The sequence below is a fragment of the Neopsephotus bourkii genome, unplaced genomic scaffold (genome assembly GCF_033783945.1).
Source record: "Neopsephotus bourkii isolate Nb327-2 ecotype Australia unplaced genomic scaffold, CSIRO-AGI_Nbou_v1 NB_1686, whole genome shotgun sequence".
Classification (NCBI taxonomy): Eukaryota; Metazoa; Chordata; class Aves; order Psittaciformes; family Psittacidae; genus Neopsephotus; species Neopsephotus bourkii.
Window position 1 is genome coordinate 657,765 of NW_026902160.1, and position 24,382 is coordinate 682,146.

The window sequence follows — 24,382 nt, forward strand, 5'->3', positions numbered from 1 at the left end:
GTCATGCTCGTGCTCAGAGGGGAGAGAGCCCAGTGATGGGGTCTCCAGGGCCACAGAAAGCTCAAGAACCCTGGAAATGTTTCCTTCTTGGCCTTCATATTGGAGTTGCAAATTACATGAGTGGGAAGAGCTTGTACAGAAAGGGCAGGACTGATGAAATGACCTGATGGAAACTCTCTGCTGAGGGAGAGATACAGACATCTGTAATAGATGACACTTGGTTAAGGAACTGTTTGATTTGTGAGGGTCATACTTGTACTGCAGCAGACATCATCTGATTTTTGAGGAAAGTTGGGGTTTTTTTAACTCCATGTCTCTGATTTCTATCCAGATTGGCACTAAATCCCTTTTGGACAGTTCTGTAGTAAGAGGTGAGGTATTACTCCTGTTTGCCGGGTAATGATTTATTCTAGTAGTGTGTTAAAGTCAGGTCTCCTTATATTGGACAAAGGTTATTCTTTTATGTACTCAGAAGTTGTTAAAAGCATTCATTATTCAGTTTGCGGTGGGGGTAACCAAGTGGAAACCCTACTGAAGCAAGCACTGAACAAACAAGCCTAACTTTGCAGATGAATCTGTCTCATGGACATATATTAAGGGAAATCAAAGGCAACAAAGCAGGGAATATATGGGTACCAGTAATGTGAAAATATATGCACAGCTGAACTATGTGAAAGGCATATAATTAGACGTTTCCAGTGTGGAAATATTTTATAGGATTACTTTTACCTGTCCATGCAGAGCAGAAATCTCATTTTTTTTTATACTGGGATATCCCATTTTTTATACCAGGATATCTAATTTTTTCATGATCTGTGTCATAATTCTGATGGCGAATCTGTTTGAAGTTTAACTGCTAGTGTAATGTAAACAACACAGCACATACCCTCTAACACAAACAGACATAGGGCTTCAGTCTAGGAGACCACTTCTGAATTTCTCTGGCATCCATAGGTACAATCCAGATAAGAAAACCCTCCAGGAAAGAACTGAAGAATATCTCAACTAAGGGAAGAGAACAGGAATAATTTTACAGTGTGAATCCTGTCTTGGATGAACTGTAGTCACAAAGAGCTTGACTTTTGGATCCACTTGATTTCATGCAATGTTTAAGATGATCTTGTTAATACATGACTCTGTGGATTTGTTTTTAGCCAGCTGGGCCACAGAAATGTTAAAAGAAGAAGGAAAACCTGTGACTGGCTGGATCCAAGGTTATAGTACATGCACTTCAGAGCTGATCTTGGGCAACTTGCTTCCATGCTTCCAGGTTTTTCAAAGCCATTTACAAGTGGGGAGAGGAGGAGGAGCACAGCTGGAGCTGTTTGGTTTTGACAGGCCATTTCACCCCATAGCTGACCTGGCCAGTGTTTACTCTTTTTTCATAAACTAAAAGCAGCCTAAATGTGTGACTTCAGGCACGGAGATGCCGGGAAAAGAACCCTGAATAGCGGCTGGGAAACTGCTCCATGAATTTTTGTTTGACTTGGCACTAGCCCGTGCTGGACTGATGTTGAATAACTGATCCCAGGGCACCTGGCAGGCAGCAGGCAGGGCAAGGCTTGTGCCCTTCCTGCTCCTGCCTGCTTCCAGCTGCTAGTAGGGATGGAGATGATGGAAGTCTGGATGTAACCTTCCTCTTTGGGAGCAAATAAAAGGAGACCAGAGCAGAAGAGTGCTAGATTATACATACACTTAATGGCTCCTTGTCCTTGGTCCTCAGGTCATACTTTAAGACAAGACTACAGTCAGGACTTAATAGTGTAAGCCAAAGCCTGCTCCAATAGGTTTTAATTTTATTACATATATTCTCATACTGCATATTACACAGATAGTGTGTGCTAGCCCATCATATTCAGCTCAATAAAAAGATAGTCCTTCAGCAGAAAGCATAGCAGAGCAGTGTCTGTCTTAATACAAATCTGGACATCGTTAATGATAGCTGCTCTGTTGATTCAAAGGGCTAAATGTGAAAGGCAATCAGATGTGACCTTGTCCATTTGTAACATTAAATGTTTCAATATAAGTCAGTCCTGACTGCAGAAACCTCTCCCTACTTTCTCTGAGAGCAATAAACAAGTTGTATCTTTATAAATATTTATTGAAAATATAGGAAAGGAGAGTAAATAATTGCAGTATTCAAATAACAAACTTCCTTTAACAGCATCCTGTATTGCATTTCCCTGTAATTGTAATCTGTCTTCACAGATAAATTCCTATTTAGTGGCCTCTTAACAGGTAATAAAGATGTCATGTAAGCTTGCCTGTTGTGTTGAAGAGAAAAAAAATTAGCTGTAACAGTAGTTAAAGTTCAGAGTATCTCCAGAAACTCAAAGCAGTTTAGGGACATACAAAATGGGAATGTGTTTAACACCCATGAGAGCAAATGGGGAGTGTGGTCTGCATTGCAGCCAAACCGTGGCTGAAGGAATGCTGCCAGTGCCCTGCCCCTGTGTCCCATGACGGGATGTGTTCCCTGAGATCCTGCACAAGAGGAATAGTGGGAGCAGACTTTGGTCAGATTTTGTCTGTGAAGGTGTTGACTGACACCTTGGAGGTGTCTTATCCTGCACTTGAGTGATGGATGTGAAGGTCCCCGTTGTGCCAGGCTGTTTTGGGTGGGCTTGGGTCTGTATAGGAATGGCGTGATCTTACCATCTTCTCTAGGATTAGGAAGATTAGTTATTTTGGCACAGACTGAAAACCATGCAAAGGAGAGCTTTTTGGCCATTATAATTGGATTACAAGATAGAGAGTTTATACAAGTCCTGGGAAGGAGAAGGACATGTGGGTTGAGCCAGGAGATACCAAGTGTCAGGCTCTGGATTTTTCTGGTGCTCATTGTCATTACTCTGGTGCTCTCAGGCAAAGTCTGGCCATCTCCTGGTCAGGACAACACCTGAAGTGGGTCTGAGGGAACCTCCAGACCTGGAACACTGAGAGCACCAGGTATGATCTTGGAGCTCTTTCTTTCCACCAATCTGCCACTAGTCTGAGGCTTTGCTTGCTCTCCAAAATGTCCTGTTATTAGGGCTCCCAATGCTCCTGATTGGTAAAATAGCCTGCTTTCCATTTATCCTGCCTATCAGTTAGGCCTCATCTATAATACACCATTTATGTCTCCATTCCTATGTTGTTTGACATACACAGATTTAAAATGTTGTTTAAATCAGTCCTTAGTAGTAGACTTCTATATTGGAAAGAAGTTCATCACTGTGAGGGTGGTGAGGTGCAGTAAGAGGTTGCCCAAAGAAGCTGTGGATGCCCCATCCCTGGCAGTGTTCAAGGCCAGGCTGCACAGGGCCTTGAGCAACCTGCTCTAGAAGAAGGTGTTCCTTGGAACTGAAAGAGCTCTTAAGGTCCTTTCCAATCTGCACCAGTCTGTGGTTGTATGCCTTTTCTGGTGTCATTATTTCAGCACCCATGATTTCAAGTTTTCACTTCTTTATTAACAATTTCTTGTAATGGGCTGATGTAAAGACTTTTGTTATCTCATAAATTTAGAGAGTGAGCCCATTTACAAGTAACAGAAAGAAATACTAAGCCCATTTTTTTGATCTGGCTGCTGGGGGTAGCATCCCATGAACCTGGAATGTCATCACCTTTCTGATAAGCCTTCCAGCAAAGAAGACATTTTAAAAAGCAAAGGAGGAAGACCAGAGAAGTAGGTTTGAGGATGTGCTGAGCTTTTCCCAGACAGCGAGAAATACATATCAGAAAATACAAAAGGATTATGTGAATATACAAGGCTGGCACTGAGGAGGCAGCCTGGCATCACAGGGGAGGACCAATTCGTTATAGTCACTACAAGGGGAGGGGAAGAAGGGGACTGCTTGTGAAGAACATTGGCGTAGGAGATCCAGTGGGTTGTGGAAAGCTAGTGGAAGAAGCCTTAGTCAGAATCTCTAACAGCAGAAAATATCTAAAAGGGGAAAAAATGAGTTCTCCGTTTGCTTAGAACTTGGCTGTTGCTGGAAAGACTACAGAGAGCATTAATTATAGATATTTTTTTAATCCCTAATGATCAGAATTCACTTGCATTTTTTAGGTGTATACAAGACCTTTTTCATTTGCCTCTTCCGTGCTGCCCAGTGTAACACTGCTCTTCCAGATCAATAATTACGTCAGCTAGAAAACCTGGAAAAGTTTGGATTCTCCTTCCCTGTCATTGCTGGCACAGATGAAGTGTTCAGTCAGAGAGTGTTTTGCCACCAATGACACAGCAATGCTGAGAATCACTTTTAGTGTACTCCTCACCTTTATTGTTCTGCATAATAAACTATCCTTTAAAAAAACACAATCCACTCCCCAATGAAGGAGCACAGAGAAATTTCCATCAGTTCCCAAAACAGTCATGAAGCTCGTCCTGCCTGTGAGAAAACAGCCTCTTTAAGTACATGCCAAGTTAATCTGTACTAGACAGACAAGCACCTTTCTTTTTCTGCACCGTCTATAATTGAGGTCACCAAACTTAATATATGTGGCCTATTCAGATGTTCCATTTGAATGAAAGCATTTTTAATGCCACATAGCATCTAATTAAGAAGCAAAGTAGGGCAGGTAAAATGGTAGAAGTGGTCTGCAATAAAATTTCGATCTAGCTTGTGACATCCTAAGGAGAAAAAATTTGATAACACAACTCTTCAAGGTATGATAAAAACACACATAATGAAAATGGATTATCAGGCACATTAAATAAAACAGACTCCCATTTCTTTGATGCCTTGTAGCTGATATTTATTATGGAATCACAGAATAGCTAGGGTTGGAAAGGACCTTAAAATCACTCAGTTCCAACCCCCCTGCCATGGGCAGGGACACCTCACCCTAAACCATGTCACCCAAGGCTCTGTCCAACCTGGCCTTGAACACTGCCAGGGATGGAACATTCACAGCTTCTTTAAGCAACCCATTCCAGTGCCTCACCACCCTCACAGGAAAGAACTTCTTCCTTATATCCAATCTAAACTTCCCTTGTTTAAGTTTGAGCCTGGTACCACTTGTCCTGTCACTACAGTCCCTAGTGAACAGTCACTCCCCAGCACCCTTGTAGGCCCCCTTCAGACACAGGAAGGCTGCTATGAGGTCTCCAGGCTGAGTTATTTTGCTGCATTAGAACTTGTTAGGGAGGATGTTTTGGTGGATAGCGCATTAGGACAGGATGCGGACCTCCAAGGTTAGGCCTTGGTTCACTCACACACTCCCTGTGTGGCCTCAGGGAAACCTATGGGTCTGCTTCTGCAAATGGAGAATTAAACATAATGCTCCTTGGAGTGTTTTGAGCCTTGGAGGTAATAGACCGATGAGGGCAAGGAATGTGTGCAGATAAAGTTGTCAAAGTTTGTCTCAGTAGGATTCCCATGGGCAGTGTGGTGTGCAGGGTTCAGCTCACAAGGAGAGGTTTTGTCTGTGCGTTTGGAAATCACCGCAGTATCAGTTATTTCCTCATTTCATCTGGCAAGTTAAAAAATAGAAATACTTTAGAGGAACTGAGTGCAAAATATGTTTGCTGATGAAAGCCACAGAACAGTGCTTCTGTGGACAGTCTCTTGCCTCCACAGGTTATTAAAGTAACTGACCGGCATCAAAAATGGGTTGGGTCCTCTTTTGCTTGTTTTCTAATGAATAAAAGGGACATAATTTATTTACTTTGGTTTTCATTGCTGTCTTTCATTTTCTAATTTTAGAAATGGGAAGAAGGTTGGGTTTTTCTGGAGGGTTCACTGGGGATTTCAGATCTGCTTCTATGTCTCAATCCGTATTTAATTTGAAAGAAATGGGGCAGAGCATCTTTAACAAAAGAAAGCTTATTTTCCCTCTGATGTTAAAAGAGTTTTAATGAAACAGATGCTAATTAGAAAAAAATATGAGCTTCCAGGTTGCTGAAGTTTGAAGGCCATACAGTCTCAGAGCAAACATCCAGGTTGTTGAAAGCTGCACTAAACTTCACCTTTTCTTCTTTTCAGGTGTTCAACAACACATAACTATGACCGGGACAGGAGATGGGGACACTGTGTTTTGTTTCCCAAAGACCATAGAGGTAAAGCAAGCCATTGCTGAGTTGCTCCAGGTACCTGGCTTCTACTTTGCCACCTGCAGTAAGGAAAGACAGGGGACAGTGCCTTCCCTGATGCTTTTATTTGATGTACACAGAGCAAGCCTTCACATTAAATGTTTCCAGGATCTCTCTGTGACTGTGCATAACCATGACATGAGATTGTGAATACCACACAGTCTTTAATGCACTTTCTGTTGACTAGTTTGAAATCATGGGGAGAAATTATGGTAACATCAATGTAGAAATCTGAACTCTTGCTGGAGCTGAGCACAGAGGTGATCATCTCCTTCACAGGCTGGATGTTCCTATTAGGTTTCCTTTCATTTAATCAGCTGCATTTTCTGTCTGACCAGTTAGGTTTTTAGAAGGCACAGGAACATTTCACGGTTTGTACAACACACAGCCATCACTTCCAGCTCTGCTTCCTTGAGATCTCATGGTGAAGAGCAGACCTTCAAAACCAGACTTCCTTGGGCTTTGGGCTGTGTCAGAGAAGACAACAGGACAGACGCATTCATTGCAGGAGTACTGAGGGACCATGCAAGGGTTACTTTGGTGAACAGTGCTACAACTTCATGTGGTCACCACACTCCAGTGCGACAATTACCTCATTGTGAAAGTCTGTCTAAAACAGGAAGCCAAGGTCTGTGGCAAACTCTTCTTTCTATGTGAGTCACTTTCATTGACACGCTTGGTGAAAGCACCATGTCCCAAGCAGTTCAGTGAGGATCATGCGTCCCTGTCCTCAGGAGTGCCTTGATGGCTGGTCCTTGCTTGTCTCTGTCTCCCCAGCTCCATGCTTCATGAACTGGATGCTGGGGAATTTCATTTTATGAAGAACGTATGTACCTAATTCCTAGTCCATAGAGTGACAGACCAGAATTGAAAAATCCAGTGTTGCATTGATCAGACTTGATGCCCCTGAGGTTTTTTTTGGATCTTTGTCTAAAAGCTGATCCTGTTCCTCTTTTTTTCATCTAACCACTTTCAAATGCAACTTATCTTCCCTCGTCCATGGGATATAGAATCATAGATTAGTTAGAGTTGAAAAGAACCTTAAGATCATCTAGCTCCAACCCTCCTGCCATAGGCAGGGAAATATGACCAGATGTCCTTAGATGTTCATTTCCTACTTTCAAATGAAGGACATTTTCCACCATCCCTTTGAAGGGAGTTTGCTGCCTGTCAGGAGTCTCACCGCCAAGCTGACTGTAATCTACTAGAGTGCTTGAAAAGCCAGCGTTAGCTGAATCATGCTGACAGTCTAAAATTAAACAGTGCACAGCATCATCACTTTAAACTTAACAACTTCAAATTATTTTCCAGCTTGGCTTTAAAACAGATTAACAGTAGATCAGAGACAAATGGCCTAACCCCGAAACAAGCAGCAATGTATGTGCCTTTGTAACGCAGTATGTCAGACATGAACCTAGACTTTATAGACACTTATGCTTGCAAGAGTCAGGTTCATGAATGCCCTCCCAGAGCTTAAAATGTTGGAAGCTTTAACTAATGACTGCTTTAATCCTCCAGTACAATGCTGTCATGGTAGTGTCTGGCTTTTCCATGAACTCTCCAAGCCTAGTGTTGCATTTCTGGGGTGCCTTGTGTCACCTCTGTCCCTTAATCTGCCCATCACCATTGCGCTGTGAGCCCCATGTGCAGCCACTTCCAGCCTTTTTGAGCTTGCTGCCTCATTTTTGCCTATTACTCATCACAGTGTTGGTTAAGGTGGCTTGCAACAAGAAAGGCACTGTGTCTGCCTGCCCCTTGCTGAGGCAAACACGGTCAATATCATCTGTCATTACATTTTAATGTCAGTGAGGGTTACTGTTCTTTCTCCAGGAAAAAGAGGTTTTATGAGTTATATGAGTGAGAGAAGAAAGCAAAGAGAAAAAAAGGATGGGATAACTGAAAGAGATCATTGCTCGCTGATGCAAAGACGAGACTATTCCTGGAAGGATTAAGAAATAAATTAAATAATATAAATAAATAAATAAATTAAAGTTCTTTAGCTGTTAATTTATTTAGAAACATAAGTCTGCTTATATTTTTAAGAAGCAAACATAGTATTTGGTCTTGGAGACTGTTTAACAGATCACCATCCAAGAGAAAAGATTTACGGTGAGACTGAAAGGAAGGAACGGCATAATAGCTGAAGGGAAATTCAAGCAAATGGGAGGCAAGTTTGCCTGCTGGGGAAGATAGCTAGGAAGAAAGAAGCAGTCAAACAGAATAATGATAATCTTTAAAATGTGGAAAATATATGTTTTTGTTTTGTAAAATTGAAAATCTTTGGGGCAATCTCAGCCACTTTAGAGATGCTTAAAAAACAAGGAAAAAATAAATTTTGGGGGAGAGCATATCCTTTGGTCATGAGAGATTGGTGAGGAGTATGTGAACTGGGGTGGCGAAGGAGCTGCTTGAAAGTAAAGGTTGAAGCACAAATTCTCTCCAGACCAAGAATACCGTGTGTATGTGGGGAGCCAACTTGAAACCGTTGGATCTGCTTACAAATCAATGTTAAGCAAGTGTTGGAGGCATTGATCCAGAAAATGCATCTGCTAAATTCAAGAGAAAGTTTAACCAAAAAGGACTTAACATCAGGATGAAGTGAAGCTCAGGTAGGAAGGCTTTGCTGGAAGGACATCTTACTGTGCAGAGTCAGAGCTTGCTGTATTGGCACCCAAAGCCCTTGTTCAACCCACCCCTAAAATCAGTGGGAACTTTATCACTGCAGTCAGGGAGTATTTGCTTAGGTTTCCAGCTAATCCTCCACTCCTGCCCAGGAGATGCCTATGGAGACTGTGTAGTAGCTACCCAATGTGAGCCCGTGCATTCACATGGGCCAACTGATCTGTGCATGTATGTACATATATGCTTAAATGTGCAATGCCTCTATGTGTGGGACTTCCAGATTTTGGGCACTCTGTTAGGACTACTGCTCTGAATGTCTGGAAATCTTGGACAAATGACCAAAACCCCAGGGAGGCCCAGAGTTGTCAGGAAAGTGTCAGACAGTGGGTCTTTTAGAGACATTTGGACTCATATGGAAAGAAGAAGTAGAGCAGTGTGGGCTGCATAGGCAAGAGGAAGAGGCATCATCCCAGAAGGGGCTCTGGGGAAGAGCAGTCCTGGTTCTGGGGAGAAGAGTGGCAGAAACAGAAAGTTTTTGTGGGAAGATGTGGGTAGGCAGGGGAGACAAGAGTAGTGCTCATTCAGCAAGGCCTCAGAGAGGTGAAGCTGAAGTCAAGGTGATTGCTAGCAATCATGGAGTGCTTCACCCATGCGGGTGGGGGGATAATGCTGGGTGGCTTTAGGCATTGGCAGAGCAGGCAGGGACTTGGCACTCCCCAGTTAATGGGTAGATACAAGTGGGCAGGATTCCCTGCAGGGAACTCTGATGTGTCCATGTGCGTATGAATAGAAGATGCTCCTGGACTTCAGGAAAAGTGGGAAGAGATGCAGAGCACCCCAGGGATGTCAGACCAGAGGGGTGGGTGGAATGTAGTGAAGAACTCCAGCTAGGAAAGAAATAGAGGACTGGAAGTGTTTTCTGCACGTTTAATGGGGGTATAAAAAAATTGCTAGAGCACCACTGTACCAGAATATGGTTTTGGAGACCAAGTCATGGTTTGCGTGTGATGGGAATAGGAAATACAGGATTTTCCTTTGAGAAAACATTACACCACTGAAAGTTTCATAACTATCCAACAGCAGGAACAGCAGGAATGTCACTGCCTTTACTTGTTTACCCTTGATATTATCCCACAGCGAAACTACCAGTGAATACATCCAGACCTGCTATCAGATAACAATTACACCACTCTGTTCTGAAGTAAATATTTTGATCCATGCAGGGGAGCCTCACATTTACATCACTGCAGCAAACTTCAGGCCGTACCTTCCATGCTTTGCTTCAACCCCGTATGTGTGTGCCTGTTTCTATATGTTGCATCCCATGCTTAAGTCCCACACTCTACTGAAGGAGCACCTGGATTGAGTAACCCTAGAGTTGCCTTTGCAGAGTTTGACTAGCATTAAAAAAACATTTGAATGCAGGCAAGCTGCTGGGCCAGCTCTGCAGCAGGTGTAAAACATGATGTTGGTTAGCTTCAGGGCAGATCCATCCCTCAGCACTGCCTGAAATCAGGAACATTGCCTGGCCAGCAAGACTCTTACGACTTTTGCATTGCATCTTGCCAAGTAAAGCTTCTGTCACAGGAGTTAGAGAGTTTCCTGGCACATCCCTTCCTCTCCCACTATATTTTCCCATGAGTTAGAAATCCCTTAGAAAACAGAGATATACTAGGCTGATCCAGTTTAATCTTGCTTGGCCTGATTTACTTGGACATGTCCTTGCCTTGCTTTATTTTATTTCCCTTTGTTCCAGCTGTCCATTAGTTTTGGCATAATCAAACAATCCATAGCAAATTCTTCTGTCGAGGGTTGTCCTTTGTGTAATTTGAAAGGGAGTTGCATGGCCCTGGTCATTGATGCTGAAGCGAGAAGCATGCAGGGCAGTAATCAGGGCAGAGACAGAGCTTCAGCCTTCCCTCCTCAGTGTAAAGGCACAGCTCCATCTTGTGGGCATTTGTCCCATCTTCTTCCTCACCACGGTGGCAGCTCTGGCAACTTCGTGCATGTCTCGACCTGCCACCTTCGAACAAGTTACTCTGGGGAGAAGGTTCAACTCAGTGATTTACCAAATGGTTTTTGAAAGCTGAATAAATACAGCTGCTATACAGCTGGAAACGAACCCAATGTAAATTGGTTGAATAAACTTTGTTCTAAGTTAATGATATTAAATTCACTGTGCATTGAACCAAAATGGTTCATGGAACCAAGCTGATACCTGCTACAACAAAGCATGGCTTATCTAGTGCCTACTGACAACAACTTCTTGTGTTGCATGTCTAGATCACTGTGCAAACAACCCTTGCCAAAACGGAGGGACCTGCTCTCCTGCACATGGCCATCGGAGGTACCACTGTTCCTGTCCCGAGGAATTCACAGGCGAGGACTGTCAGATGAGTAAGTGTCTTCTTCCATGAGTGTTACAACATGAAATACGAGCAGTATGCACAGCTTGTTAATGTTTGCTTAATGAAAAGGTAGTGCTGTTGTGATGGGAGAGACCAGTGCAGCACGAATGCTTGTGTAGGTGGATTTGCAAATGGTTCTGACAGACAATCCATTACTGACAGGACAGCAGAAAATAGCTTGATTATACAATCAGGAGAGACATTAAGCTGTGGGAAACACACAGAGCCTCTTCCCCGCCCTTTGCTGGTTTTAAGATTTAAATATCCCTAACATGCTTGGAAATTACTAATAATATCATCTAGTATGTAGGGCAGAGAAACATGAAAAAGCAGCAGAATTTCAGGTGATGCTTTTGTCCTTTATGTACATGCACACATGGGTCTATCACAACTTTTCTTGTGATGTCCGCTTTGCACTTGGGCAGCTTCAGGGTAGTAATTTTCAATGACAGTTAGGCCAAAGGGCTTTGTCTGGGGTATTTTTCCAGTTTTATGGTGATGCCATTCCCTATTTGCTGTGTGTCAAGCAAGGAATTAGTCTTTTAAACTGGGGGGTTTCAGCTGTGCTTGCTGCTATTTATTGAATGCTTTTCATAAAATCGTTTGGGTTGGAAAAGATCCTTCAGGTCATTGAGTCCAACTATTAATCTAACACAACCAAGTCCACTACTAAACCACATTCCCTGTAGCTCTAGACTTGTCTCCCAACAATAAGCAACAAAGCCCTTTTCAGTCCTGGTGATCCACAGCCCATCATCTTAGATGGTGCAGTAAAGTGGGACAGACACAAGTATATACCACTGATTTGAGTTTTTGTGTTTGCTGAATGAACTTTTAGAAGGACTTAAGTAATTGTGATGCTGTCATGATCATAGGGCTTTAGGAGAAACCTGCCTCTGCCTTAAGGTCCTGGAGCTGCTGCTACAGTGTTTTAGTACCTTCACGCTATGAAGGCTGGCTTGCTTAGAAGCATTGTCAACAAACATCTATTTGCTCAACAGAAGAAAAAAGAATGAGCAGCGAATGATGGAGATTGTGGTGCCATTACCTGTGAGAAATAACCTCAGAAAGCCTGTGTTGTTTTTAAACTGTGTTTCAGAGAAATGTTTTGACAACAGTCTCTATGAGTTCTTTGATGTGGGCATGAGCTGGTCAAGAGTCCAAGAAGGAGCTGTGGAGCAGTGCATGTGTGTGGACGGCCAGATTGAGTGTGAGAGTGCTGAACACAAAAGTAAGGCACTATTATCTGTTACAGCTATTGGCCTGCTTGGAGTGGGGATAAAGGACAGCAAGGATTTCAAAGCTGAGCAGCGATACACACAGTAATACTGCTTTTGCAGTTTAGGTACTCTCCCCGAAAGAGAACGTTTCAGCTTTTCTTTCTATGTGTGAGCAGTAATGCTGACCCAGGAAACCACTTTATTGTGTGCATTTTTATTTGAGCAAGCAATTATATGCATTAATACATTATATTTAGGGACATATGTCAGTGTTTTCTTTGAGAGGGATGCAATCCTGATCTGCCTTACGTAAAACTGTGCGACAGATTACATAGTTGAAGTGGTAAAATTTCTCCCCCAAACCTGTAACATGCCTGAGGCACACCCTCCTCTACTCTTCCCTGCACACCTACAATTGCTTCATATTGCTGTTTCACCTCCGGGTTTTCTTCCCAATCCTATCCCACTCTTGCGTTGCCATTGTATAAACTCTACCTGCCTCCAGGATCCCACATGCCCTGTAACAGCCCCAGAGTCCCCATGATTTTTGGCCCAACATCCCCACCGCTGGCTGGAGTGATGCTTATGTTATGAAGCCTCGTCCTTGTTTTGGGCCTGCGAGGTGCCCAGCTCAGCTGGCCAGATAGCTGCAGGGTATGTGCTTTGGGTTGTCACTTTCCTGATGAAGCCAGCACAGCACCTCCCTTTTGGAAGGAGAGATTATGATAAGTAAACCATATGCCTCACCTATATGTATGCTCTGGTATGGCTATTGTGCTGTTCAGTCTGGCTGACTGTTAACCTCCCAAGTAACTTACAGTGCCAAGTAAGCTTCATAAAAGTCCTTTGAAATAGGTAGAGGTGTTTATTTCCACCTTACAGAACTGGAAATTAAAGGATGGAGAGTTGGTGGCTTTCTACAAGTCTTTACTAAGCTTTATTTAGGAGAGTAGCTGGCTTTTCTGGGGGATCCATGGAAGACTTGGGAAATATGATAGGACTTAATATGTCCCAGTCACAGATTCTAAATATTTAACTGAGCTCCCTACTAGGTACAACACTATACATTTTAATGCAGCTCAATGGCAAAGTTGGAATTGGCAGAACCCTCTGTACAGAAAGAAGTGCTAATGCCATCACCATCACCACTAGTAATAATAATCACCACCCCCATTTTACCTATTGTTCATTGATAATATTTTTCAATAGCTAGGCTGACATTATCCAATAAGAGTGAAAACAATGAGACAGACCTCAGTGGGAAGAAATCAGCAGAGTTTCCTTTATTTTACATCAGGTGTACGCCTGAGATGAGTAAAAAAGGGAAAACTTCCCCAAACTGCACATGCACAGAGAAGGTGTACGAAAGTGAGTTAAAATGGACTGATTTTCCTGAATAGCTTGTACTTTGGTTTGACCTTTCATTTCTGCTTACAGCTTGTGTTCATGATCCTTGCCTGAATGGTGGAGAATGTAAAATGGTTACCCTCAGTGGGAAAACAGTGTGTGATTGCAAAGGAAATTTTGCAGGAAAGTATTGCAATATTGGTAAGTATAGCAACCCACTGCTGGGCAGAGAATTTGGAGTTTTCATCTGAGTGGGTTTGGCCTGTGTGTTGTATTCTGCCTTTGCAGACATTTCTTGTAGTAACTGAAGAGTCACACAGAACAAGTGATTAATGCAGTCCTCCGGCGTAAAACATAACACGCTCTTCACCACCAACACCTCGATTCTAAAAATATTTGTTCATGTCCTTGACTCCATGGAAAATTAAACACAGAATTCTTAATCCAATTATTCATGCCCATAAAATAAGCTCATAGCTCCATTTTGCAGCGTCAGTCTCAGAGCGGTACTCTACTGCAAACACTTCCCCACTCTATGCAACCCTTCATGGAGCAGGGATTTATACTTTGACAAAATCTGGCAGTTGACTATATTTGGTAGCACCAGATTATTGTGTGAAGTAGACTAAAAGTACACACCCTTTGTTTGAGTTATCTACTTCTTTAATTTAACAGCACCTTTAGCCCAGTATAGTTTACCTAAAGACCTTTAGTGGAACTGGTGTATCAAGGCAGAGAAATCTGTTTTTTGATGCCCACGTTAGTTCTGTGTGGTTTCTTATTAGCCGTGACATAGTTTTTGATATAGTTTTCCTCCATAAGGCTTAACATTTCTCACTGCAGAGGTTAAAACTGCTTGTAAAGCTTAATTGCATGCTAAATCCTCAAGTTATATCAGTGGCTACTTTTCAAAGAGAGCAGGTTTTAGGCACAAATTACAATAGACTTTTATTCATATCGGTCTTTGATCCCATCAATTTACTGGCAATGTCTTTCTGAGTATATAAATCCCAGGGCTCATCAAAATTGAAGACAAGGTTCCCAGTAGCTATGTGGTCACCTAGTTGTTCTGAGAGCATGGTGTGGTGAAAAATCATGGTAATGAACAATGGAATTGGCGTCTGGTGTTCTTTTTTTCGTATTCTGATAGCTGACATGCTGTAGCCAGCTATTTAAGCTGGGGAAAGAAATGATCTGGGAGACCAGCAGTACACCTGGAATAACAAATAGCAGAACTGGCAAATTAAATGACATATGAACTGGTCTTGAACCTTCACTCACCAGGTACCAGATGAATTGTGCAAAATGGGCTTGTGATTAAGTCCTTCATAAGGAGCAATATTTTAGTGATATCTGGATTTTTGTGCTGTAGTTGTGCTAGGGACACTTGTCCCATGCTTTGTGAATGCTGCTGCATGGATGTGAGTGAGGGGCTGTATGTGTATGACACATGTGAGACCTGGTGTCCTGGGCAGAACTGTGCACTGTTCATCTTCACATGAAACTGCTTTTCCAATTCCTATTTCGTTATCAGCTTCCCATGCCCAAAATGTGCACAAACATTCACCCAGCATGTCCTGGATTATAAATATCTGGATGACAGTGTTATAGCTGTAATACTGGTTTCTGTCTGCTTAGCTGAAACAAGAAATAAGCAGGTGCTCTTTGATTACTTGAAAATAATCAAGCACACATTTGGTTTGCTAAACAAATGGCTCTAGATGCTTACAATCCATCTGCACTCAGCTGCCTAACACCCCCACACAAAACGGGAACTGGAGGATTGTGTGTATGTGTCAGGGCCTTGCAAATGAGTTTAGAAACGGAAAAAAAAAAGCCTCTTTGCCAGGATTTAGTAATTCTAAAATTAAGTTGGTGCTGGAGCCTGTAGACATGATGGCATCTTCACACCAGGGCCATGACGTTCTGGTGCAAGCACCCAGAGCTTGTGCTCTGAGAGCACACAGAACTGACTTTTAAATATATGTTGGATTAATTTTTTCTTCAAACCTTCAATTTGATGCTGTGAGCACATCTGGCTTTTTGCTTTCTTTTCCTTTTTTACAGCCTTGTATAGTTTCCCTTGTCTAACAGGACTGAATTGTGAGGTCACCCTTTAGTCTGAATGGTTTATGCTTATAGTGCTTGATACAGAGCAAGTTACAGTGTCTCCAAAATGTACTTTATTCTAAATTATTCATTTATAGAAGCAACCCAAATTGGGATGCAAAAAAATGTCTTCTTTCTGGTTAAATAAAGAAAAAATTCAATAAACAATGAGTACCCTGAAATATTATTGGGCTGTGATGTTTGAGGTCTCCCCAATGTCCCCTGCCCTTGACTTCTACAAAGAATAACCAGTATTCATGTGTTTCTAATGGAAAGCCAGGTAATTTATCTTGATGTCACCCTCTCACCTCAACCCCAATATTAATAAATGAAATGCCATCCTGGGTCAGTTCTAAGTATTATTGTGACTGGCACTGGCAAAGCAGAGGATGTCTGCTACTTTGTAGAGTCTACAGTAAAGTAATGTAAATAGCAGGAAATACCTAGGAATTCCTTTTCCGGGTTGAGCATTTTCTTAGCAGGTAGCTGGACCATCATATTTGATAGACCTTTACCTGTTTTCCTTGAATTTGTCTAAACTCTTTAGAACTCCTTCATACTTTTCCCTTTCACAGCATGCCATGTCAAGAAGTTCCAGAATTTAAATAGATGTGATGAGAAACAGTATTTTCTATTGTTAGCTTAAAACCTACTGCCTGATAATTTCATTTCCCCCCTCTGAACAGTGAGTAACAGAATAATCATAACTTTTGTGATTTTGCAGCTACCTATTTATCTGTCCATTGTTCCTTTTTTTGGGCTACAGGGTCCCTGTCAGTACTCAAAAATCATCTTTTCACTGATCTTAAAATTCTCTTGCAAACAATAATTATATATATATATATGTATATATATTGCCAAGCCATTATCATAATGGCCATGCAGCTACTGGCGAATGATGAGCTGACAAAAAAATATGGGAGGTGATAAAAGTAACATAGGAGATATCTATAAAAAAAGGAGATTGATATACAAAAGACAGTTTCTAATATAGATTTCTATTCTTTGTGGTAACACATTATTTTCTAGTCCTTAAAGAAGCAACCTTCAGTACTAAAGAAAGAACTGCCATTTTAAAAGAAGTTCTAACAGAGTTTATATGCATAAGATTTCAGTACAGTTTCAAAGGAAATCAGATACACCACCAACAAATTTGTTCCCAAACAGTGCTGTTTAAAATTGTTCAAAAATCCATTTCAAATTAAGTTTAATTCATAAAAATTGCCTTTAAACATGCACTTATTTTCAGGAATAAGGATTTTGTATTAAGAGAGTATTTACATTCACTTCAGAGGCAGAGATCTTGCTGATTGAGATCTGGACCCAGGCTTTAGGTGAGGATTCATAATTAATTATCCAACCATGAGTAACAATAGTAGTCTCATTGTACAGAGATGTTACAAAAGTGACCCAGACCCAATCACTTCATCAGTGATAAATGTGGGGAAGAAGTGATACCTCAGAAGGATGTGAGGGTGTTATTTTATCTTCAGCACAAGATGGTATAGGCAGGTGGAGTGGAGAGGTAATTTTCTGGGAGATGTTTAACTTCAGAAGTATTTAACTTCATTGGAGGTGATAACTTGTGAAAAACAGTTATGAACATGCAATTGTAAAATCACTTCGACATTTTATGTTTCTTTGAACAGATAGGAGTCACGATAGAGACGCTGGGTGAATGTAGAGCACACACAGCTAAAGGAAGAGGAGGAGCTATTTGGCCAGCGGACACATAATTCATTATGATATGAATTTATGGAGATGTTAAAGGGAATTGGAGGGTGAAGGAAGGAGTTGTAGATTTTGTATTAAGGGATTGGTGCTTTTAGGTTTCTGTGGTTGAAACCCCACTGTTGCATCCACACTGCTGGACTTAGCTGATATGCAGGTGGAAACAAATACGTATTTTGCCCCATTTCCTGGGGTAAAAGCACTTCCTTTTCCTTAACACTGCTTTGTTACAGATTTTGTGTGTGGGGTGGCAGTAAATTTGGGAGTCTCATTTATGTTTTTAGGTTTATTCCTGATTTACTGAAGAGTATGTTAGTGGGGAATCTTCATTCTGTTTAATGAGTTGCAAAGTTTTTCCTGAAATGTTTAGTCTCTGTAGGTGGCTTGGCTGTGTTACTGTTGATCAGAGGAATAGTTCGTAGTCACATGTGGATAACTGAGGTGGGATTTAACGGTACTTATTGCAATGGTTTTTTAGCTTTCAACTGGATTTTTAGGGTCTAGGATTACCTTAATCATTGAGTGGTACATTGTCTTTTATGGCTAGCTGGGGTTTATTTCTGGCCCATTTGTTGTGTTAGGACTCAGCAACAGTTCAGGGTATGTTCTTGTAGTACTATTTGTGAAGATAAGATAGCCATGTAATATTTATTATATTACATGTGATATTTATTATATTTATCATATGAAATATTTAGGTAGCCATGTAACACACTAAATCAGTGGAATAGATGAGATATGGCAAATTTTGATGTTTTTCATGATTAAGCTTAGAATGAAAAGTAAGCGGTGCATGGAGAGCCTGTCTGGATTTGTTTTATTGTGGTTGTGTGTTTCAGTAGAGGATAGATTTGGGAGCATTGGGAGGACAACATGGAGGATAATATGTTTCAACTTTTCTTTGGATTAAAGTTTAGGTAACAATGATGTTTTTGCTAGTGTTTTGGTCATGATGAAGTATGAAGTTGCTAAAGTTATTTTTGAAAGCTCTTCATGTTTTCTAGTGTTTGAATTAGAGGGGTACCATAGCTTTAAAGAAAGTATGAGTTGGAATGCTAATTGTGGAAGGCTTATGGTTACATAAGGAGATGTGGTGTTGTATGTCAGAAATAGGTTGAAGATTTTTAGAAAAGGGAGATGACAGAATAGCTGAATATATAACTACATACAGGGAAAAAAAACTCTAGGCCAAATCTTTGGGGGTTAAACTGGGGGAGTTTGAGGTAATAAAAGAAGAGAAGAAGACAGCAAACCCACTCTTTTAGTGGTTGTTTTACTGAAACAGGGTGTTTGCAGTTTTCTGCTAATGTAGGTACTTCAGTAAAGGAAATTCAGCTCTGGAGGCTGGAGGGAAAGTTTTAAGTCTTTTTCTTCTGAAGGAGACTAAAGAAGATAATGAGTCTTTGCTATTTGATTTGTTTACCAAGTTATCTATAATCTACTAGAATGCTTTTGGGTTAGTGTTTGATTCTTTATTTCCTAGGATCACAGAGGAAAAAACAAAAGAAATAGGGTGAGGTGTAATAACAAGGTCAGAGCCAGCAGACAGAAAAGCATCATTACAATTTGATGTGGCTTGGAGAGGCGATTTAAGTTTTTTGCTGGGTTAAATTTTCATGGGTCCTCTGGAAGGTTGTATGAGGCTAGGGCAAGGGTTAATAAGGCAAAGACAATTTAGAGAAAGCCTTAGGCACTGTTGCAGAAGTAGTAGCGGTGGGTTGGATTTTCATCAGATTTTGAATTATTTCATAATAATTGAAATAGTGCTGAAGTTACATGGAGAAAAACCAGATCTAGTAAACTATTACCTGCAATGATAAATGGTAGGAGGGATTGAAAGATGAAGGAGTGAGGGAGCATGGCATTATCAACTAAGAACCCACCTCTGATTCATTGCACCAAGTGCCAATATAGCTGATGGAGAACAGGAAACTAGCAGTAAACGTGGCTTTGCAAGAATTACAAGGTGTCATTTATGGAGTTGTGCGATAATGGGAGGCTACTCTGATCTCCTAGGTTTCTTTATAGAGTTAGGAATCATAATAAAGATTTTGGCTGATACAAAGAAAAATGCAAAGGTAGGAAGCACCATTTGCATGGAGGATATGGATTAGTCATTTACATTTGACATCTTGGCAAATGCGGACTAGAGAAGAGAAAGCCACTGAGCTATATCGGTAGCAGTATGGCATACAGCAAGGATTAACTCTGTAAGGATTGAGTGACTAGGCAAATTCCAAGGAACTGTCAAAAATTTCTTTGGACAGAGATAGCAGCAGGTTCAAGACCAACAAAAGACTTCCTTACTTTTACAAATATATGTTTTTTCCAGATGTTGGTGGACACTAAGCTTTCTATGTTGCCTGCTGTGTTTCTATAGTGGTGTGTTTTTAGATAACAAATCTTTGTTTTAATCCTACTATAAATTAACACAATTAGTATTAGCAGCTACTAATATGAAGACGCTGCTTAGTACTTAATGTTATGATAGAATGCCTGACTTGGCAGCAGTGTTAGTCATTGGATGCTGGTTAATTCAAAACCATAAAGGTCTTCTTTTATTTGAGGCATGACAGTGGTGTCAGTTAATTATGTTTTATAGAGGGCACATCTCTTGAAATGTGAGGGTACTGACATCTCTTAATCCACACAACCTATTCTGCTGTATAATTGTCAGTTAGGAAGGTGGTTGAAAGCACAACGTGGTAGAAATGGTTAAGCAGCTCACAGGCTTTCAGCTTACCCCTTGGATTAATGCAAAAGTCTCCATTACGTTGTCTCTCCCATTGCCTTTCTCCCACCAGCCCATGCTGGGTGCTTCATGTGCTTCAGAAACCCTTATCATTACTTTCTATAGAGCAACTGCTCATCCTTCACCAAAATTAGTTGCTATACATCCTGTTTCTTTTCCTGACTGGAGACAGGAGCGTGACCAGCAGGTCGAAGGAGGTGATCCAGCCCCTTTATTCTGCCCTTGTGAGACCTCACTTGGAGTATTGTGTGCAGTTCTGGTGCCCTCAACATAAAAAGGACATGGAACTGTTGGAACAAGTCCATGAGGATGGCCACGAGGATGATCAGGGGACTGGAGCAGCTCCCATATGAAGATCAGCTGAGAAAGTTAGGGCTGTTCAGCCTGGAGAAGAGAAGGCTGCGTGGAGACCTCATAGCAGCCTTCCAGTATCTGAAGGGGGCCCATAGGGATGCTGAGGGGGGACTCTTCATTAGGGACTGTAGTGATAGGAAAAGGGGTAATGGGTTCAAACTTAAACAAGGGAAGTTTAGATTGGATATAAGGACGAAATTCTTTGCTGTAAGGGTGGTGAGGCACTGGAATGGGTTGCCCAAGGAGGTTGTGAATGCTCCATCCCTGGCGGTGTTCAAGGCCAGGTTGGACAGAGCCTTGAGTGATATCATTTAGTGTGAGGTGTCCCTGCCCATGGTAGGGGTGTTGGAACTTGATGATCTTAAGGTCCTTTCCAACCCTGACTGTTCTATGATTCTATGACTTATGTGGTTCATACTCTTAACACATAAGGACCTACAGGTTTATTCAAAAGAATAAAAGCTTTCACTATGAATTACCCTGATACTCCTGGAATTCCTATAAGGTAGTACATGAAACAGGTTATGTTCCTGTCAAAATAATATAACACTGGGATTTGCTTGTTGCTGCTGGAATTTCTTTCCCTTACTGATTGGCAACTCATTTCCTAAATACATTACTCCTTTCAGCTCTATATACCTACGTATTCATTTGTGTATATGACTCGGCAATCATAACTATTGTGCGAGAATTGAAGATAATCAATAGAAAAATGAAATGGAAAAAGAGCCAGCTGTTCCTCTTATCTAAGATATTTCTTTTCTCAGATATAAGAAAATACTGTCAGATTTCATAGAGTTCCAGGTTTAAAACTCTATATGGAGGAATTTATCTTACCCAGAAGACAGATTCGTAGATTAACTTTTGTAAGAAACATAAAGCTCTTAATTTTTTACCTCAGATGATTTAAGTACTTGCAAGTACACTGTAGAAAGTTACTTTGAAGAAGAAATGTATTAAACATATTCTAGTTTCAGTGAATGGAGTGTGCTATCCTTATGTTACAATGCAACTTGGGGAGACCTTTTGTGCTATATAAATCACTTTATTTTCACAGTCTGAAATCCATTCTTATTTCATATGGTTAATTTCTATTAAATTTAATTCATTACAAATGGATGCTGATTTTTCCACATTTCTGCCTATTTTCTGGCTCTGACAGATTATGTGTTTCACAATCAGGCTACAGGGTCAACAGGGGTTTGTTTCAGTGTTAGGTTCTGTCAGTCCAGAGGTGTTATCGTTATTCAAAAAACCAGGAGACAGCACAGCTATTTGAATCAGTTATTTGGTCTAAATTAGTGACATGCATTATCTCCTGTTGTAGTAAATCGTAAGTCCAAAGAGGAATATTGAAATCTAGATAAGCATCATAGATATATTACTGAATTATATAGAAGCACAGGTAAATAGATATATGGCTTCCTTTATTCTTCAGTTGGGGTTTATGTTCATTAATTTTCACACCCTGAAAGCTACAGTGCATGCTGTTATTCTTGCTTTCACAGACATGCAATTTGTTTCAAGCCAGGAGCAGTCCTGTCCTGGGGGTGCTGCCATGCAATCTCCTGGCTCTGCTAACTTAGACTACATATTTCCATCATCAAAGAGTGAAAGAGATGGCAACTGCTCTTTTCAGTGCAGTCAGTGCACACCTGGCCACCTTCCTAGATCTTTACAGAGATTTTCAGTGGCAAAGAGTGCCAATGAAAGATAAACCAAATCTTCCTTGTGGTGCAGTGCTAGGTTAATGTGGATGTCCTTTAAAGCTCTCTGTGTGGTTCGTTTCATTGTGCACAGAAATACTTACCTTATTGTTTTTGGAACACCTGGGTTTTTTCAGTGTTTTATCTGATGGACTGTGATGCCTGTAATAGCAATCTCTATGAATATTGTATTTATTGCCAGCTCAGACTAGTGGTTAGCTGCCGTTGCAGCAGAGGAAAGTGCAGCTCACTGAAATCAAAGACTTTTACTCCTTTCATCTGTGAGGAGATCTCATGGCTACTCTGGAAAGGAGATTAGGGAACTTCTAGGTGAACCAAAAAAATGATGGATTCAGTGATCCAAAAGGCAGGCATCCAATGGGTCAGCTCATATAGGAAGGAAACTTATACCCTTGCAAACGATGCCTTGGAGAGCAAGACATCCTGCAATGCTGAGGCAATGTAAACTGTAAACAATTCAAAGGCATAAAATTTCATTGCTTATTGCTATTCATTTTCACTGTTAATAGATGAAACAGGATTAGGTGGAAATATACATTGATAGATTTATAAGAAAGGCCTCAGACTTACAAATGCTGTCTTGCAAACCAGCTTCTATCTAGCGAGTGCTTTCTCTGACCAGAGCAGGGGATGTAGGGGCAAGCACTCAAGCCTTTGCCTCTGGAGCTTCCTGTGGCACTACAAGAAGACTGGACATGTGCTCCAGGAAAAGCTGTGGATGAAGGATGTTCTTCTAATTCCACCAAGGTTCTGTTTTAATTTACGATTTTCTAAAGAATTCTTCCATTGGATAATTGATAATTGAGACATTGGAGAAGATCTTTTGTAAAGCCAACTCTAAGCAGAAGCTTACATCAGCTGATATAGAGCAATACAAAAAAACAAATTAACATTGTATTTAATAACAACATAACGGGATGTTCAGGGATAAAACAAGGCATTACTGAATGAGTTACTGAAAACTATACCATCCCAGCATTAGAACCATAAGGGGAAAAATGTAGTTTTATTAACAGAATGAAACAACTTCTCTGGAAATAAAATACAGTCAAACCTCAAAAATATTAGCAAAATTGCTGTTTTGGAGAAAAGAAAATCTAAAAGAGACATCGTTTTCTACAAAAGAAACTCCTAAAAATGTCAAGTATATAACTACAGAACTTTGAAGCAAGATCTGCTGACAAAAAGTCTTGTGAAGTGTTCTCAGGAAGTTAGTAATTAGAACTGGTTGGATAACTGCTATTTCAGGTTCATTTTAATTTTAAGACCTGAAACTGCTTTTTACTGAAAAATGAAAAGGCAAAGAATTGGTGTGACATGCAGATAAAATATGCCATCCCAACACAACTAGAATGTTTTATGCGAACTATTTAAAACTTTGGGATTTAAAAATTATTTCTAGTTTTACTTTTTTTTTTTTTTCCTGAGAAGAAGTGAACAGTGGTGATAGTGACATAGGTCTGCAGATTAACTTGAATCTGTGTTTGCATCAAAACTTTCCTCATCTGAAAGTTTAGGTTATTTCTACTCAACATAGTGGTTGACAGTACCAGAGGGAAGCGAATGAACAGGAAAAATACATATATTATGCTGTCCATTCCTTTCTTCCACATAGCAAAATAAATATGTTTCAGAGTTAGGAGAAGTTGCACAAGCTATATAGGATTGGGAAAGAACAATTCCCAGCCAGAGCAATCCCTCAAGAACTGCTGAAAGCAGACCACCTACACATCATTTCTGACAAAGAAGGAAAAAGAGATTTTTTTTAGTGCTACAGCAGAAAGAAAAAAGAGTATTAGAAGCAAAAGATCTGTATGGCTGAATTAGTTGCAGAGATTCTTTTGGAAAACTGTTTCTCCTGAACTACAGGTGATCTACTCAGCTTTGCACGTACTTCTCAATGGTCTTAGATGCATACAATGCCTTTTAATGAGTGGTGATGTGGGTACTGTGTTGATACTGCAAACCAGTCGAATACAGCTTGCTGGAGTGGAGAATAGATCAATGGAAAGCTACTAATGAAACAACTGTATTAACTT

General features: G+C 40.8%; 1 protein-coding gene across 1 annotated transcript in view; it reads left to right on the forward strand.

Annotated features, from left to right (window-relative positions):
* Window positions 1-24,382, forward strand: part of HGFAC (HGF activator) — a 44,163-nt gene that overhangs the window by 3,848 nt on the left and 15,933 nt on the right. Inside the window, exons 4-7 of the mRNA XM_061376026.1 lie at window positions 5,967-6,040; window positions 10,979-11,092; window positions 12,203-12,334; window positions 13,761-13,871. Coding sequence (XP_061232010.1) covers window positions 5,967-6,040; window positions 10,979-11,092; window positions 12,203-12,334; window positions 13,761-13,871 — 431 coding nt within the window. The remainder of the gene's footprint in view (window positions 1-5,966; window positions 6,041-10,978; window positions 11,093-12,202; window positions 12,335-13,760; window positions 13,872-24,382) is intronic.